General features: G+C 37.3%; 1 protein-coding gene and 1 pseudogene across 3 annotated transcripts in view; one reads left to right on the top strand and one right to left on the bottom strand.

The window, feature by feature from the left end:
* Window positions 1-13,822, bottom strand: part of RBBP8 (RB binding protein 8, endonuclease) — a 110,823-nt gene that overhangs the window by 82,046 nt on the left and 14,955 nt on the right. Inside the window, exons 1-2 of one of the 3 annotated variants that reach the window (XM_073212879.1) lie at window positions 10,054-10,261; window positions 7,244-7,450 (exon numbers count right to left, since the gene is read on the bottom strand). In XM_073212879.1, the coding sequence (XP_073068980.1) occupies window positions 7,244-7,352 (109 nt within the window). In that variant the 5' untranslated portion in view covers window positions 7,353-7,450; window positions 10,054-10,261. Of the gene's footprint in view, window positions 1-7,243; window positions 7,451-9,649; window positions 9,783-10,053; window positions 10,262-13,822 lie in introns of those variants that run through there. The other 2 variants (XM_073212881.1, XM_073212880.1) reach the window with 2 other exon arrangements.
* LOC140843425 (double-strand-break repair protein rad21 homolog pseudogene) overlaps window positions 10,604-13,822 on the top strand; it is an 8,561-nt pseudogene continuing 5,342 nt past the window's right edge.

Genomic DNA, 13,822 nt, shown 5'->3' with positions numbered 1-13,822 from the left:
AATTACATTGTTGTTATCAGTGTTACCAAGACAGACTGTCTCTATCTGGCTTATTTTTTGCTATCATTTAATTATATAATTATGCTGCCTAAATATTTTCCTAAAGAAAATGAATATGCCCCCCAAGCCCTACAATGTCTTTTTCACTGTCAGATCCTCACCAACTACTATCAATCCTGGCATATAATTCAGTAAATACCCACTGAATGAATGGCAAGGCAGTATTAAAACTAAGAATCATTCCTCCATGTTGTACACAAATTTTCTGGGGGAAAAATAGTATAGTCAAGTGATGAGCAGAATTAATGTAAAATATTCATATTTGCTGCCGGATATATGACCATGACAATAGTTTACTTTAAAGTTAGATCTTTCTTTACAACTATCAACAAATTTGAATGTCAACTTTTAAAAATATCTGAAGTCAACTTCTCTGCCTCAAATAGAAGCAGCTCCTAAAAATTGTAAGAAAAAGGTCAATAAACCAAGAAAAGAATCAATAAAGTTATATAAAAGTTCATAAAAAATTTGTATCATTCTTAAACATAAACAAAGATACTTAATAAGAGAAATACAAACTAAAACTTCACTGAAAAAACTCAGTAGGTGTATTAACCAAATATAACAAGTAAATGTCTTTTTAGATACAGATTTGAACAAACCAAGTATAAAAAGACATTTTAGAAAACTGGGAAAATTTGTACATGATCATTCAATAGGTATTAGGTAATATTAAAGAATTTATTTTGTTAGTGTGATAATGGCTTTTTTTTGTTAAAAAAGCCTATTGGAAATACATATTGAAGTATTTACAGATGAAATTATGCCAGAGACCTCAGAATAGCTGAATGGAAGAGTGATAGAGAAGTACACAGAATATAAGTAGAACAAGATGGAACCAGGTACTAATGACAGCTGAAGCTGAGTGATGGGTATGTAGGAGTTAATTATACTACTTTTTTTACATTTGTGTTATTTGTAATAGTTCCAAAAAAAATCTTAAACTTTAAATTAGAAAAGAATATAGAACACATACACAAAAGGTGGTAAAAGTTGTTACCAGTTTGTATGTAGAGGGATAAGCTTTTTTTACTTTGTGTTTTGACATTTTTAGAAAAAGGCATTAAGTTAAAAAAAAATCAATGGATAAAACAATAATAACTAAATTGGTAAATGGCTTTCTAAATGAACTCTTGCACCTTGATTGCATCAGCAATCCTAAATTAGGCCCTGAAAGAGGGCCTTAATGTGAACATGGATCAGAATAATCTATCAAAGAATGAGCATGAGAGCAGTAAAGGATACACATGAAGTCAGAGGTGGTTAAACCTCAAACTTTCATAATAAGAGAAATTTAAGAGTTTCTATGCTTTTTAGAGTTTAAAATTAAGACTTTCTAATGTTTAAATCAGCTAGGGATTAACTACAATTAAGAAATGGAGACTTTCATAATCAAAGCAATTTGGTACTGGTACAAGAACAGACCCACAGACCAGTGGAACAGAATAGAGAGTCCAGATATTAATCCAAACATATGTGGTCAATTAATATATGATAAAGGAGCCATGGATATACAATGGGGAAAAGACAGCTTCTTCAACAAATGATGATGGCAAAACTGGACAGCTACATGTAAGAGAATGAAACTGGATTATTGTCTAACTCCATACACAAAAGTAAACTCAAAATGGATCAAAGACCTGAATGTAAGTCATGAAACCATAAACTCCTAGAAGAAAACATAGGCAAAAATCTCTTGACTATAAACATGAGCAACTTTTTCTGGAACATATCTCCTCAGGCAAGGGAAATACAATCACAAATGAACAAATGGGACTACATCGAACTAAAAAACTTCTGTACAGTAAAGGACACCATCAGCAGAATAAAAAGGCATCCTACAATATGGGAGAATATATTCCTAAATGACTTATCTGATAAGGGGTTAACATACAATAAAGAACTCACAAACCTCAACACTCCAAAAACAAATAACCGATTAAAAAATGGGTAGAGGATTTGAACAGACACTTCTCCAAGGAAGAAATTTAGATGGCCAACAGGCACATGAAAAGATGCTCCACATGGCTAATTATCAGGAAAATGCAAACTAAAACCACAGTGAGATATCACCTCATACCAGTTAGAATGGCCAACACCCCAAAGACAAGAAATAACAAATGCTGGCAGGATGCGGAAAAAGGGGTACCCTCCTACACTGTTGGTGACTAATGTAAATTAGTTCAACCATTGTGGAAAGCAATATGGAAGTTCCTCAAAAAACTATAAATAGAAATACCATTTGACCCAGGAATTCCATCCCTAGGAATTTATCCAAAGAAAACAAGATCCCTGATTCAAAAAGACATACATACCCTGTTTATCGCAGTACTATTTACAACACCCGAGATATGGAAGCAACCTAAGTGTCCATCAGTAGATGAATGGATAAAGAATCTGTGGTACATATATACACAATGGAGTATTATTCAGCCATAAAAAGAAAACAAATCCAACCATCTGCAACAACATGGATGGAGCTAGAGGGTACTATACTCAGTGAAATAAGCCAGGTGGAGAAAGACAAATACCAAAGGATTTTACTCATTTGTGGAGTATATAGCAACAAAACAAAACTGAATGAACAAAACAGCATAAGACTCACAGACTCTAAGGGACTAGCAGTTACCAAAGGGAAGGGGCTACGGAGGGTGGGTGGGGAGGAGGGAGAAGGGGATTAAGAAGCACTATATTAGCAATAACAATATAGGTAGGTCTCGAGGAAATCAGTACAGCAAGGAGAAGACAAGTAATTACTCTATAGCATCTTACTACTCTGATAGTGGGGGTGATGGTGAGGACTTGATAATATGGGTGAATGTTGAAACCACAATGTTGTTCATGTGAAACCTTCATATGATTGTACATCAATACTTTAATTAAAAAAAAAAGAAATGGAGACTTTCAGCAAAGCTGCAGGACAGAAAATCAACATGCAGCAATCTGTTGTTTCTATATAGTAATAATAATCTGAAAAGGAAAGAAAGCAATTCCTTTATAATAGCATCAAAAAGAATAAAATACCTAGGAATAAGCTTAACCAAGGAGATGAAAGACTTGTACAATAAGAACTACAAAACATTCCTGAAGGAAATTAAACAAGATGTAAACAGAAAGACATATCATGTTCATGGACTGGAAGACTTAATATTGTTAAGGTGTTAATAGTACTCAAAGTGATCTACAGATTCAATATAATCTCTATCTAAATCTCAAGGTGATTTTTGCCAAAACAGAAAAACCAGTCCTGAAATTAATGTGGAATATCAAGGGAGCCCAGATAGCCAAACCAATCTTGAAAATTAACAAAATTGGAGGTCACATACTTCTTGATTTCAAACTTACTAAAAAGTTACAGTAATCAAAACACTGTGGTACTCACATAAAGACAGACATCTAGAGAGTCCAGGAGTAAACTAACACATATGATCAAATGGTTTTTGGGAAGGCTTGCCAAGACCATTCAATGGGGGAAAGGACAGTATTTTCAACAAATGGTGCTGGGCATACTAGATATCCACACGCAAAAGAATTAAGTTTGACGTGAAATAAGCCAGGCGGAGAAAGACAAATACCGTATGATTTCACTTATTTGAGGAATCTGAAAACAAAGCCAAACAGAATGAACAGAACAGCAGTAGACTCACAGATACTGAGAAGTGATTAGTAGTTACTATGGTGGAGGGATTGGGATGGGTAAGTGGGGTCGCTGAGGGGGATAAAAGAGTATAAAATTCTCAATCATAATATAAGTTGGTCACAGGGATAGTAGGACAGCATGGAGAACACAGCCAATGATTCTGTAACATTGTCTTATGTTGACAGAGAGTAACTGCACTAGTGGGGTTGAAGATTTACTAATGTGTGTAACTGTTGAACCTTTGTATTGACATTTGAAACCAATATAAGATTGTATATCAAGGATACTTCAATTAAAAAAAGGATGAAATTTGGCCCTTAACTTCTACCATATATAAAATTGAACATGCAGTGGATCAAAGACTGATCCAAGTGTTTACTGCCTATGTTTTCTTTCAGGAGTTTTATGGTTTTGGGTCTTACAAATATCATGGTGAGCATTTTGTGATATACATAAATGTTAAATCACTATGTTGTATACCTGAAACTAACATAATATTATGTCAACTATACTTCGATTAAAAAAAATGGATAAAATATCTACAAGTTAAAACTATAAAACTGTCAGAGAACACAGGGGAAAAGCTTAATGACACTGGATTTGGCAATGACTGTTGGATATGACACCAAAAGTATAGCTGACAAAAGAAAACAGATAAACTGGACATTAAAATTTTAAACTTTTTGCAGCATAGGACACAATGAATAGAGTGAAAAAGCAACTCACAGAATGGAAGAAAATATTTGCAAATCATATCTGGTAAGAGATTACTATCCAGAATTTATAAACTCAACAAAACACCCAAACAATCTGACTAAAAAACAGGCAGACTTGAACAGACACTTCTCCAAAGATACACAAATGGCCAATAAGCACATGGGAAGAAAGAAGGACAGAGAGGGAGGAAAGGAGAAATGGGGGAAAGAAAAAATGAAAATAACAAGTGTTGGTGAGAATGTGGAGAAATTGGAACTCATGCGGCATTTCCTCAAAAAATTAAAAATAGACTTACCATGTAATTTAGCAACCTCATTTCTGGGCATGGACCCAAAACAATTGAAAGCAGGATCTTGAAGCGATATTTGTACACCCACGTTCATAGCAACATTATTCACAATAGCCAAAAGACGGAAGCAACCCTAATATCCATTGACAAATGAATAAATATGGATGGAGCTAGAGGGTATTATACTCAATGCAATATTAAGCCTTAAAAAAGGAAGGGATTTCTGCAATATGCTGCAATGTTGATGAACCTTGAGGACACTGTGTTAAGTGAAATGAGCCAGTTCACAAAGAGACAAATTCTGTAGAATGCCACTTGTATGAGGTACTTAGAAGAGTCAAAATCATAAAGACAGAAAGTAGAATAGTTGTTGCCAGAGGCTGGAGGGAGGGGTAAATGGGGAGTTTTTGTTTAATGGGTATACAGTTTCAGCTTTACAAGATGAAGAGTTCTAGAGATGGATTGTGGTGATGGCGGCACAACCTTATGAATATGTTTAATACTAAACTGTACACTTAAAAATGGTAACGATGAGTAATTTTATGTAAATTTCATGACAACTTGTTAAATTAAGTATCCCCACTCCTTTAAAATGGATGGAAGATAATAATTTTCTAAGATATCTTAACCATTCAAATCTTCTCATCTTTATTATTTTGGTCATTCTTTGTTTCCTCCCAGGAATTAGCAGTTTAAAAACCCGTAAGGGGATAATCAGTATGTGAAACCTCTGTTACAACTTCTTTAGAGTAGCCTATAGTCTCTAGTTGGGATGGTCCAGCAGGCACTGATAATAATAATGGTGGCTGCTGCAGAATGACAGCAATAGCTAACATATATGCTGCTTACTATGTCCCCAAAAACTCTCTAAAGTATTAAAAGTAATAAGTTTTTAATACTAGGTAGCCATTATCAGAATCTTTATTTTACAGATAATGAATTGGAGGCACTATAAATTTAGTTAAGTAACTTGTACAAGGTCATCGCCTTCAAGTGGCAGCAATGGCTTTCAAATGTTGGCAGTCAAGACCCAGAATTCATATACTTAACTGTACCACATGGGCTCCTCAACATAGAACTGCTCCCATCTACTACCAAGCAATGGCAATAGGCACCCATGCTGAGTTTTAAACTTCACTGTAAAGACAAGGCATGCTAACAATCTCTTCAGCATAGTTCATGTTTTATATAATCTGAACCTATCTACCTTTCTAGCACCATCTCCTGTTTACATCCCAAATAAACTCCCATCTCCCACTGCACTCCCTCTTAGAGCAATACCAACTGTCTACAGTTTCTCAATTAAAATCAAGCAGTTAGAGCCAAACTTTGCATATGCTATTCCCCAAGGTAGAATATTTCCTCCCTTCCTCCCATCTTCTTTGTCTGGCTAATTAGACTTAATTTAATTGTAAAGACTGGTCTGAAAGAAACACTCAGCCCATCCCCTCCATCCCTGGTTCTTCCTATGAGTGCCTAGATAATACTACAAAATCCCTTCTAGGATTACTCATGATTCATTTTTATTCACAAGGTCTGGTGCATAGTAAGTGCCCCAAGGAACATTTTTTTGAACAAGTGTCTCCCAAGTAAAGAATACTTCTGGGGTTCGTATTTCAGAACCTGTTAATTAACGATGAGTCTATTATCATGAAGTTCTGCCAGAAATTAAATTTACTATAGGAAAGGTCCAACCAGACCCATATACTATACTGAAGATTCACATGGATGTTTTAATGGCACTCCAGTGTTATATTAAACTGTAAAGCACTGTAGTATTACGCCTACAGTTGTAATAGGTAATCAAGAAACAAATGTAATGTCAAACATTTCCCACACATGGGAAAATGTATTATGTTAAAGACACAGAATTCGATGATACATTACAGCTTAGTATCAAACTTTGAATTAAGCTTTAATAGAATATTTATTTATATGGAGTACATTTTAACACAATCACAAATACATACACACTCATCCCAACCAACAACCACTCTAATCCTCTACACCCATTGCACTTAATATAAACCTTTTAGCTCTTATTTCATTATACTATAATTATCTGTTTACCTGGCTCTATCTGCAGGCTCTTTGAAGGCAAACTGCCATTCACTTTTGTACCTCAGTAGCAAACAGATTCCCAAATGTTTGCAGAATGACTTTAGTATTTTAACATCTATAAATGATCCTGCTAATAATTTTACAGAAGAAAATTAAGTTTAGAAGTTAGGTAACTTGGCTGAGATCACAGAGCAAGTAAATAAGTGAATCCAGAATTCAAATTCGGGTCTGCAACCAAGAGTTTCTATCCCCTTTCCACAACACCATACATATTACCACAAGTAACTACAAGTTATGAAAGAAATACATCCTGTAGTAGTTGGCTGTAGCCAAAGAGCAACAATTTAACCATAAAAATTTATCACAAAAATTTACAATATAAAGGTTCCTTAAAACTGTGATCTTTGAACTGTCATACATACTTATTACCATTACATTCTCAATAGATTACTGCTATAAATATTTGAGATTTTTACCTTGTACTTCTTTATCATGATACTCCTTTAATTTTGTCCAAAGTTCCTTAAAGTCATTACATACATCTGCAGAACTAGGGCTTCCACAACTGCTTCCAGAGATGTTCATCTTGCTTAATATGCTCCACACTCCTATTTGCCTAATGTTTTCTGATCTTTTCTGTTACATTGTATAGGTATGAAGTTGTATTTGGACAGTTGAAATACCTGAAACAACAGATGCAACAAAATGAATTTTGTAATTCATGTAATTTGAAGTCAAAATGGCTTCAAGCCCAGCAGCTGTTTTCATGTTTTCTTTATCTACCCACAATCAATCACTTTGAGAATTTGGGGGGTGGGAATGAGGAAAGGTGATTATGATGAGAAAAGCTCTGATTTCAGTTATTTGGCCCTCAGTTAACCTAAATTTTTGAATTTTCTTATTCCTTCTAGTAAGTAGTAATTATCTAAATTATGTTAGATTGAGACAATTCTGATATTGAGAAGTTTGTAGTCATTCACGATCAGTATTAATTCACCATTGTAAAAGCATTTATTGCTTTCTAAACTTCTGAGTTGATATGGAGTGCAACAACATACTGAACCCAAAACTGGAAAATTTTCTGAATATTCTCGACTTAACAAGCATTCATATATATATATATATACGTCTCTATACACACAGAGATACAAACTTTATAAAAGATCAGGAAAGACTGATTAACACATCTGAGGATCTGAATAGCTTTCTCATAAGAAATCAGTGAGCAAGGTACAGGCAAAGCAAAGATCTACCAATAGAGAAACATCCAAATAACAAGGCAACAAGATAAAGCTATTTTGTGCCTCTCTCAGAGAAAATGTGAATGACTAAGTTTATTACGTTGTTTAGCCCCTGAAGGAAGCAACAGGCTACTAAGTAGTTCAAATGGATTAATAAATATTTTAGTATGTGTTCTTAAACTGAAATCATTAACTAGCTACCGCTACAAGAGTAAAATGATTAACAGGTCTGCTGAACCTCCCATCTGGCCCCTCAGCCAAGGCCTCACCATTGCTAACGTATGCCCAAACAGAGGAAAGTGTCTCTTGCTAATCACTTGAAGTCTCTGGAGAAGAGGCTAAAATAAGCAGCGACGTTTCTAAAGGGAACAAGATTATGTGTAAAACCATTTGGTAAACTGTAAAGCACTCCATAGATAAAAACTATTAAGCTTTTTTGAGACAATCAGTGGAAATTGAACATGTATTGGATATTAGATAATATTAATGACTTATTTTTAATTTTCTTGGGTATGATAATGATGTGGTTATATTAAAAAAAGGTCTTTTTCTGTTAAAGACATACATACTGGATATTTACAGGTAAACTGACGTGTCCTCTTTGATTTGCTTTCAAATACTCCAGCTAAAACGAAAAATGAATGTTGGGTGGGGGAGATCAAGCAAGAATGGCTGCTTTGACAATTCCTTAAGTTGGGTGATGGACAGGTACATGACAGGGTTCATAACTCCAGTATCTCTCTCAAGTACACTTACTATTTCTGTAATAGGTTTTTAAAAGGATTGGATGCATTGCATTATTACATTAACTTTATTTCCAAGAAGTCTGTGTTCTATTTCTTAACCCTAAAAGATAAAGAGGTCTATGCTATGATCACCAAGTGTTTTCTATATACCAGAGATGGTGCCGTTTTATAGTCTTTTTTTTTTTTTTAACTTAATCTTCTGAACAACTATAAACAGCTACCATTACTCATTTTAAGAGTTGGTGAAACAGGCTTAAGAGATTGACTCGCCCAAGGTCACACTCACTGCTAGGATATGGCAATGTCTTGGCTGGAACTCAAGTTGAATGCTAATTAAATACAAAATACTAACTAGCTCCCCACCCCCAAATTAATTAATTACTTTTATTAAATAAATGGTTTCAAAAAAGTTTTAATTACTTTAATGAGTAATTTAAAATTGCACAGTATTAAATAATTTAAAATCAACAGTGCAAAATAAGCGTCCTCTTTTAGAGGTAGTAAAAACGTCTTTTTTCGTTTGTACAATTTATGGATACTAAACTCGCAAATTATGGCTCACAAAACCCTCTCCAAGATATCCTGCATGCCCAGCACTTTCTGTTGGCACCTCTTTCGCATTGAACCGTTATTCGCCGCACACCTATGCACCTTAATTTCCCAGAAATGTGCATCTTTGTCTCTCAAGTTGCATTCTGGGCTCAAACGCCTGTAATGTCTTCATGTATTTCCATGCATCCATAGCAGTGCTAATCACCACACTGAGGGTGCTTAATAAAATAGTTCTTTCTGGTCACACCACACGTAAGCTTACACGGGAGGGGTTAAGAGGCGCGCCTGGAGTCACACCGGGGCCCCACACAAACTGAACGGGGACTGTGGGTGCTGCTCTTACGTGCAAAGCAGAGGTCCGCAGGCTCCCACCCTAGGACCCTCAGCCATCCGCCTCTCCACACCTCGCGCAGGCTTCGCGGACCGCGCTCATCTAAACAATCCACAGGGAACCGCGCGCGCGGCGCCCCCACAGCGCAGGGCTGACTCAGCGCATGCGCGGGGCGGGCCCGACGCTAGGAGGCCAGTCCTCAGCGCGGGACAGCGTATCACTGAGGCGAGGTTGTCCTCCGTTCGGTCCGCTTCCAGCCGCGTTCAGCCCGGCCCCAGCCTCCTTCCTCAGACAGCCCCAGAGCCGTCTGGCCACAGTGGCCCCGCAGGCTAAACGCCTTCTCTCAGCCCGCAGCTTCAGACCGGAAGTAGCGGCAGACCCAGCGCCCCGCGTCGAAGGAAGAAGGGTCCTCTTACCACAGCTCCGAAGATTGCCTCGTGATCCGCGCGAGCCCCAGAAGTGAAGCGGGCACGCTCCGGGCGGTGAAGAGACGGCTGCCCTTTACTCCTCTATCCCTCACTAATCTGCCAAGCCCGGGGCAGGAAAGCCGGCCCCTCGGGGCAGCCCGCCCTTTCTGCGGGTGGGGGAGGGCGCTAGCGCCGCCGGCCGGGAGTCGAGGCGGCTGGGCCTGCCCCGCCCACCGCCCGGTGGCGTCACGCGGGAGTTCCCGCGACGCCTCGCCCCTTCCTCCGGCTGCGGAGGGCGGCCCGCCGTGTGTCCCGCCGCGAAGAGCGGGGCCCGGAGCCCCCAGTCCTCACTGCTCTTTTGAGATGCTCTGGAGAAAGTTCAAGCTCTTCTGTGTGGGGAACTTCAAGTCCCTGGTGTTACGTGGAAGTTTTCAGTGTGTCTGACTTAAGCACATGTCAGGGAAAGCATGTGTGAGTGGTCTGTACCAAACGGAAAGTTAAAATTACCTGAAGAGGGAATGGACGCGGATCAATCAAACGTAGTTTTCCTATTACCTACAGTTTAGTAACGTGACCTGACAGAACTGAGGGGTGAGGCCATATAGCAAAACGTGTATATTTTGCAGAGGTTAAATAGAAAGTTTCTGACGAACCTGAAATAAGACGGAATCAGAAGTGACCAGCATTATTTGTTGGAACAACATGCTGTTAGGTAATTCTTTTCATGTCAACATTTTCAGTGGCTGTTTGTTTATAATGCTCAAAGTGCTAGTATGTTTTCTTTTTTATCTTGATTTGTAAAAAGTGTTCTAGCATTAGGAATTGTACAGATGAAGAAAATAAAGAGATGAGAATCACAATATCCTTTAAACCACTTAAGCACTTAATCGTAGTACTTCTAAGACCTCGGAAAAAGAGGATAATGTTATAAACTTTAAAAAGTTAAGTAATATTTAGGAAATCATAAATACAAAATGTAAAGGTAATTTTTCCACTTATCCGTGATCTTAAGGGATGACTATTGCAGCTTTCTGTTTTGGATTGGCCCTAACAGGGTGTTTCTGTAACATTTTAGCACTGCTGCAGAAATGTTAGTATCTTCAAAGAAGAGGGTTGCTGAACCTTGATTACCCTATTATAGTACCTTCATTACCCTGTTACAGTAACTCTCATGTGCTTCCAAATTTTGTAAGACAATTCACAACACTCTTAAAGAAAATAGGTGAAAAATAGACTATGCCATTTTTGATACATCGTAGGTGGCTTGTATATTTAATTGCTTGTATAAATGTTTATAATGGAAATGGAGGGTTTTATTATAAATGTAAGAGCAGTGCACTTGTGGGCCAAAGAAAAGCAGTCAAAACAGAATGACCAAACCTATCCCTCTGGCCTCTGCCAATGGCTCCACTCTCCAGTTCAATCCAAAGAATCATCCTGGACACCTCTGACGTAACCCCCATATTCCACCTATAACCAAGTCCTGTCATTTTTCCCTACCAAATATCTCCCAAATCCATCTCCTCTCCATCACTATGACCATATTACAGGATACCAGTATCTCTTACCTAGTCTGCTAGTCTACTTTCTGTATCTATCCAATCAACACCCCACCTAAACCTTTCTCTTCATTACTGTTCAGAAAAAATTTTGAGTGTCTGTTCTCAATTCATGTATATATTTAAATTTTAAATTGCATACATGTATTGCTGAAAAACGGTACATTGTCTAATGAGTAAGTCACAGGTTCTGGAGCCTGACCTTCTGGGTTTGAATCTTGCTCTGATATTTCTTTACCAAGTGACCTGGGACTGGTTTATTAACCTCTCTGTCTTATTTTTCTTACCTGTAAAAGGATGATAATAATACCTGCCTTACAGAGTTATGAGTAAGTGGGTTAGTATATATAAGCTGCTTAGTAGTACAGTGTTCACATACATAGGATGTACTCAATAAAAAGCTAGCCCTTACTAGTATTTATGACAATACATGATGACTATTACAACATTTTTAAAGATATATTTTAAAGGATGAGAAAAAAACAAATTTAATATTTTCTTCTTCCACCTTAAATTTTGCCCACTTTGAGGCCACTTCTTTACACTTTATAGTTACCATAATCTTGAAAAATAAATCTGATAATGGCACTATGCTGCTTAAACCCCTTCTGTGGCTTACTGTTACTCTGAAGAAAGCCTCCTTTGACCTGCCTCTACTACCTCTCCAGGTTCGTTTCCAAACATTTTCTGCCCTCTGGCCTTGCTGGTCTTTCAGTGTCACCGAGGCCTTTGCATATACTGTTGCCTGTGTTTGGAATTTTCAACCAAACCTACCTGAACAACCCTTTGCCTAGCTGTTTACTAATATTTTTGTCTTGTTTTAATAGTTTTTTCTATTAGATCTTATAGCATTATGTACCTTTCCATCTTATTAGAGTTTTAATTGATTGTCTCTCCACTAGACTGTAAGTTTCTTGTGCTCAAAATGAAGTCTGTTCTCCTTTTTATTTCTAGAAACTAACCCAGTGCCGGCTAAAGAGTCAGTACTCTGAATTAATGATTGAATTGAGCATCCCTTGAAGGATTCCTGTTTTGTTTTGTTTTTTATGTTGGGGGAGAAATTCTGAATCCATTCAAAATTCTTAGATTCTCCCTCTGAGATTTTATGACGTCGCTTTAACAGTGGAAATGGTCAGCATACTCAGGTATCTGTCCCTAATAAAGAGCTTTAAAACCCCCATGGTGGAATAAACTATGAAGTAGCAAAGGTCTTTGAGAAAATTTCCACAGAAAGGCAGCTATTTTGAGCTCTTCATAATACTGGGTTTCTCATTTTTTATGGCTTAGAACAATGCTTGCCAAACTTTTTTTAATACTTAGAAAACGAATGCTTATATAACATCACATACTGTGGTTAAAAGGATGAGGCTGCTTCCATCCAGAGGCAATAGAAGTTGGGACTCTAGCCACCCCAGGACCAATGATGGCACCTTGAGGGCTCGGATTTATTTTAATGACCTATTGGAGTCTCCTAGTTAGGATGCTTGATTTAAAAATGATGTGGTGAAATGGCTAAAATGGAAGTTTTATATTATATACATTTAACTACAATAAGGAAAAGTGTGTGGTAGCAGTAAAAACTCTTAAGATTCTTAGAACTGTAGAATTTTGGAATTACAGGTTTTAAAATCAACTCAAGGCATTTGACAACTGAAATATTTTGTTGATTCTACAATCTGCTTAACTCCTACAGCTGAGTAGCTGAGGGTTGTGAAGGTAAAGTCACATGATAGGTTGGACTGATATTGCTGAAACTACATTGTTTCACATTTTATGTAGGGCATCAGTTAATCCTTCAAATAGCTTTTGTTCAACACCTTCTGTTCCTTTGCTGTCTGCCAAACAAACCTTCACTGTTTTCCTCAAACCTGTATATATAATATTCTCACTCTCAGCAGCTACCCTCACTTCCTGCTTAAACAAGACAGTTGGGCTCAACAGGTGTGATCTTCCTTGAACTTCCATTTTCCTTTCCTAATCCTATGAATTAGGAAATACTATTTTGCGGATAAAAATGCAACCCTAATCCAATTGCTTTCCACCTCTTTTGCATCCACCCTGGGCCAAGCCACCATCATCTCAAACCTCTTTTGCAACAAGAGCCTCTTTTTTTTTTTCTAATAACTGTCTTTCTATTTCCTACTTCCACTGTTTCCCCCTTAAGAGTGTATCTCTCAGCAGCAGTCAGAAATCCTTTAAAACCTAAATCAGAACATAAC

Source organism: Manis javanica, chromosome 9 (assembly GCF_040802235.1).
Source record: "Manis javanica isolate MJ-LG chromosome 9, MJ_LKY, whole genome shotgun sequence".
Taxonomy (NCBI): domain Eukaryota; kingdom Metazoa; phylum Chordata; class Mammalia; order Pholidota; family Manidae; genus Manis; species Manis javanica.
The sequence above is the reverse complement of the archived record's forward strand: the minus strand, read 5'-3'. Positions and strand labels throughout refer to the sequence as shown.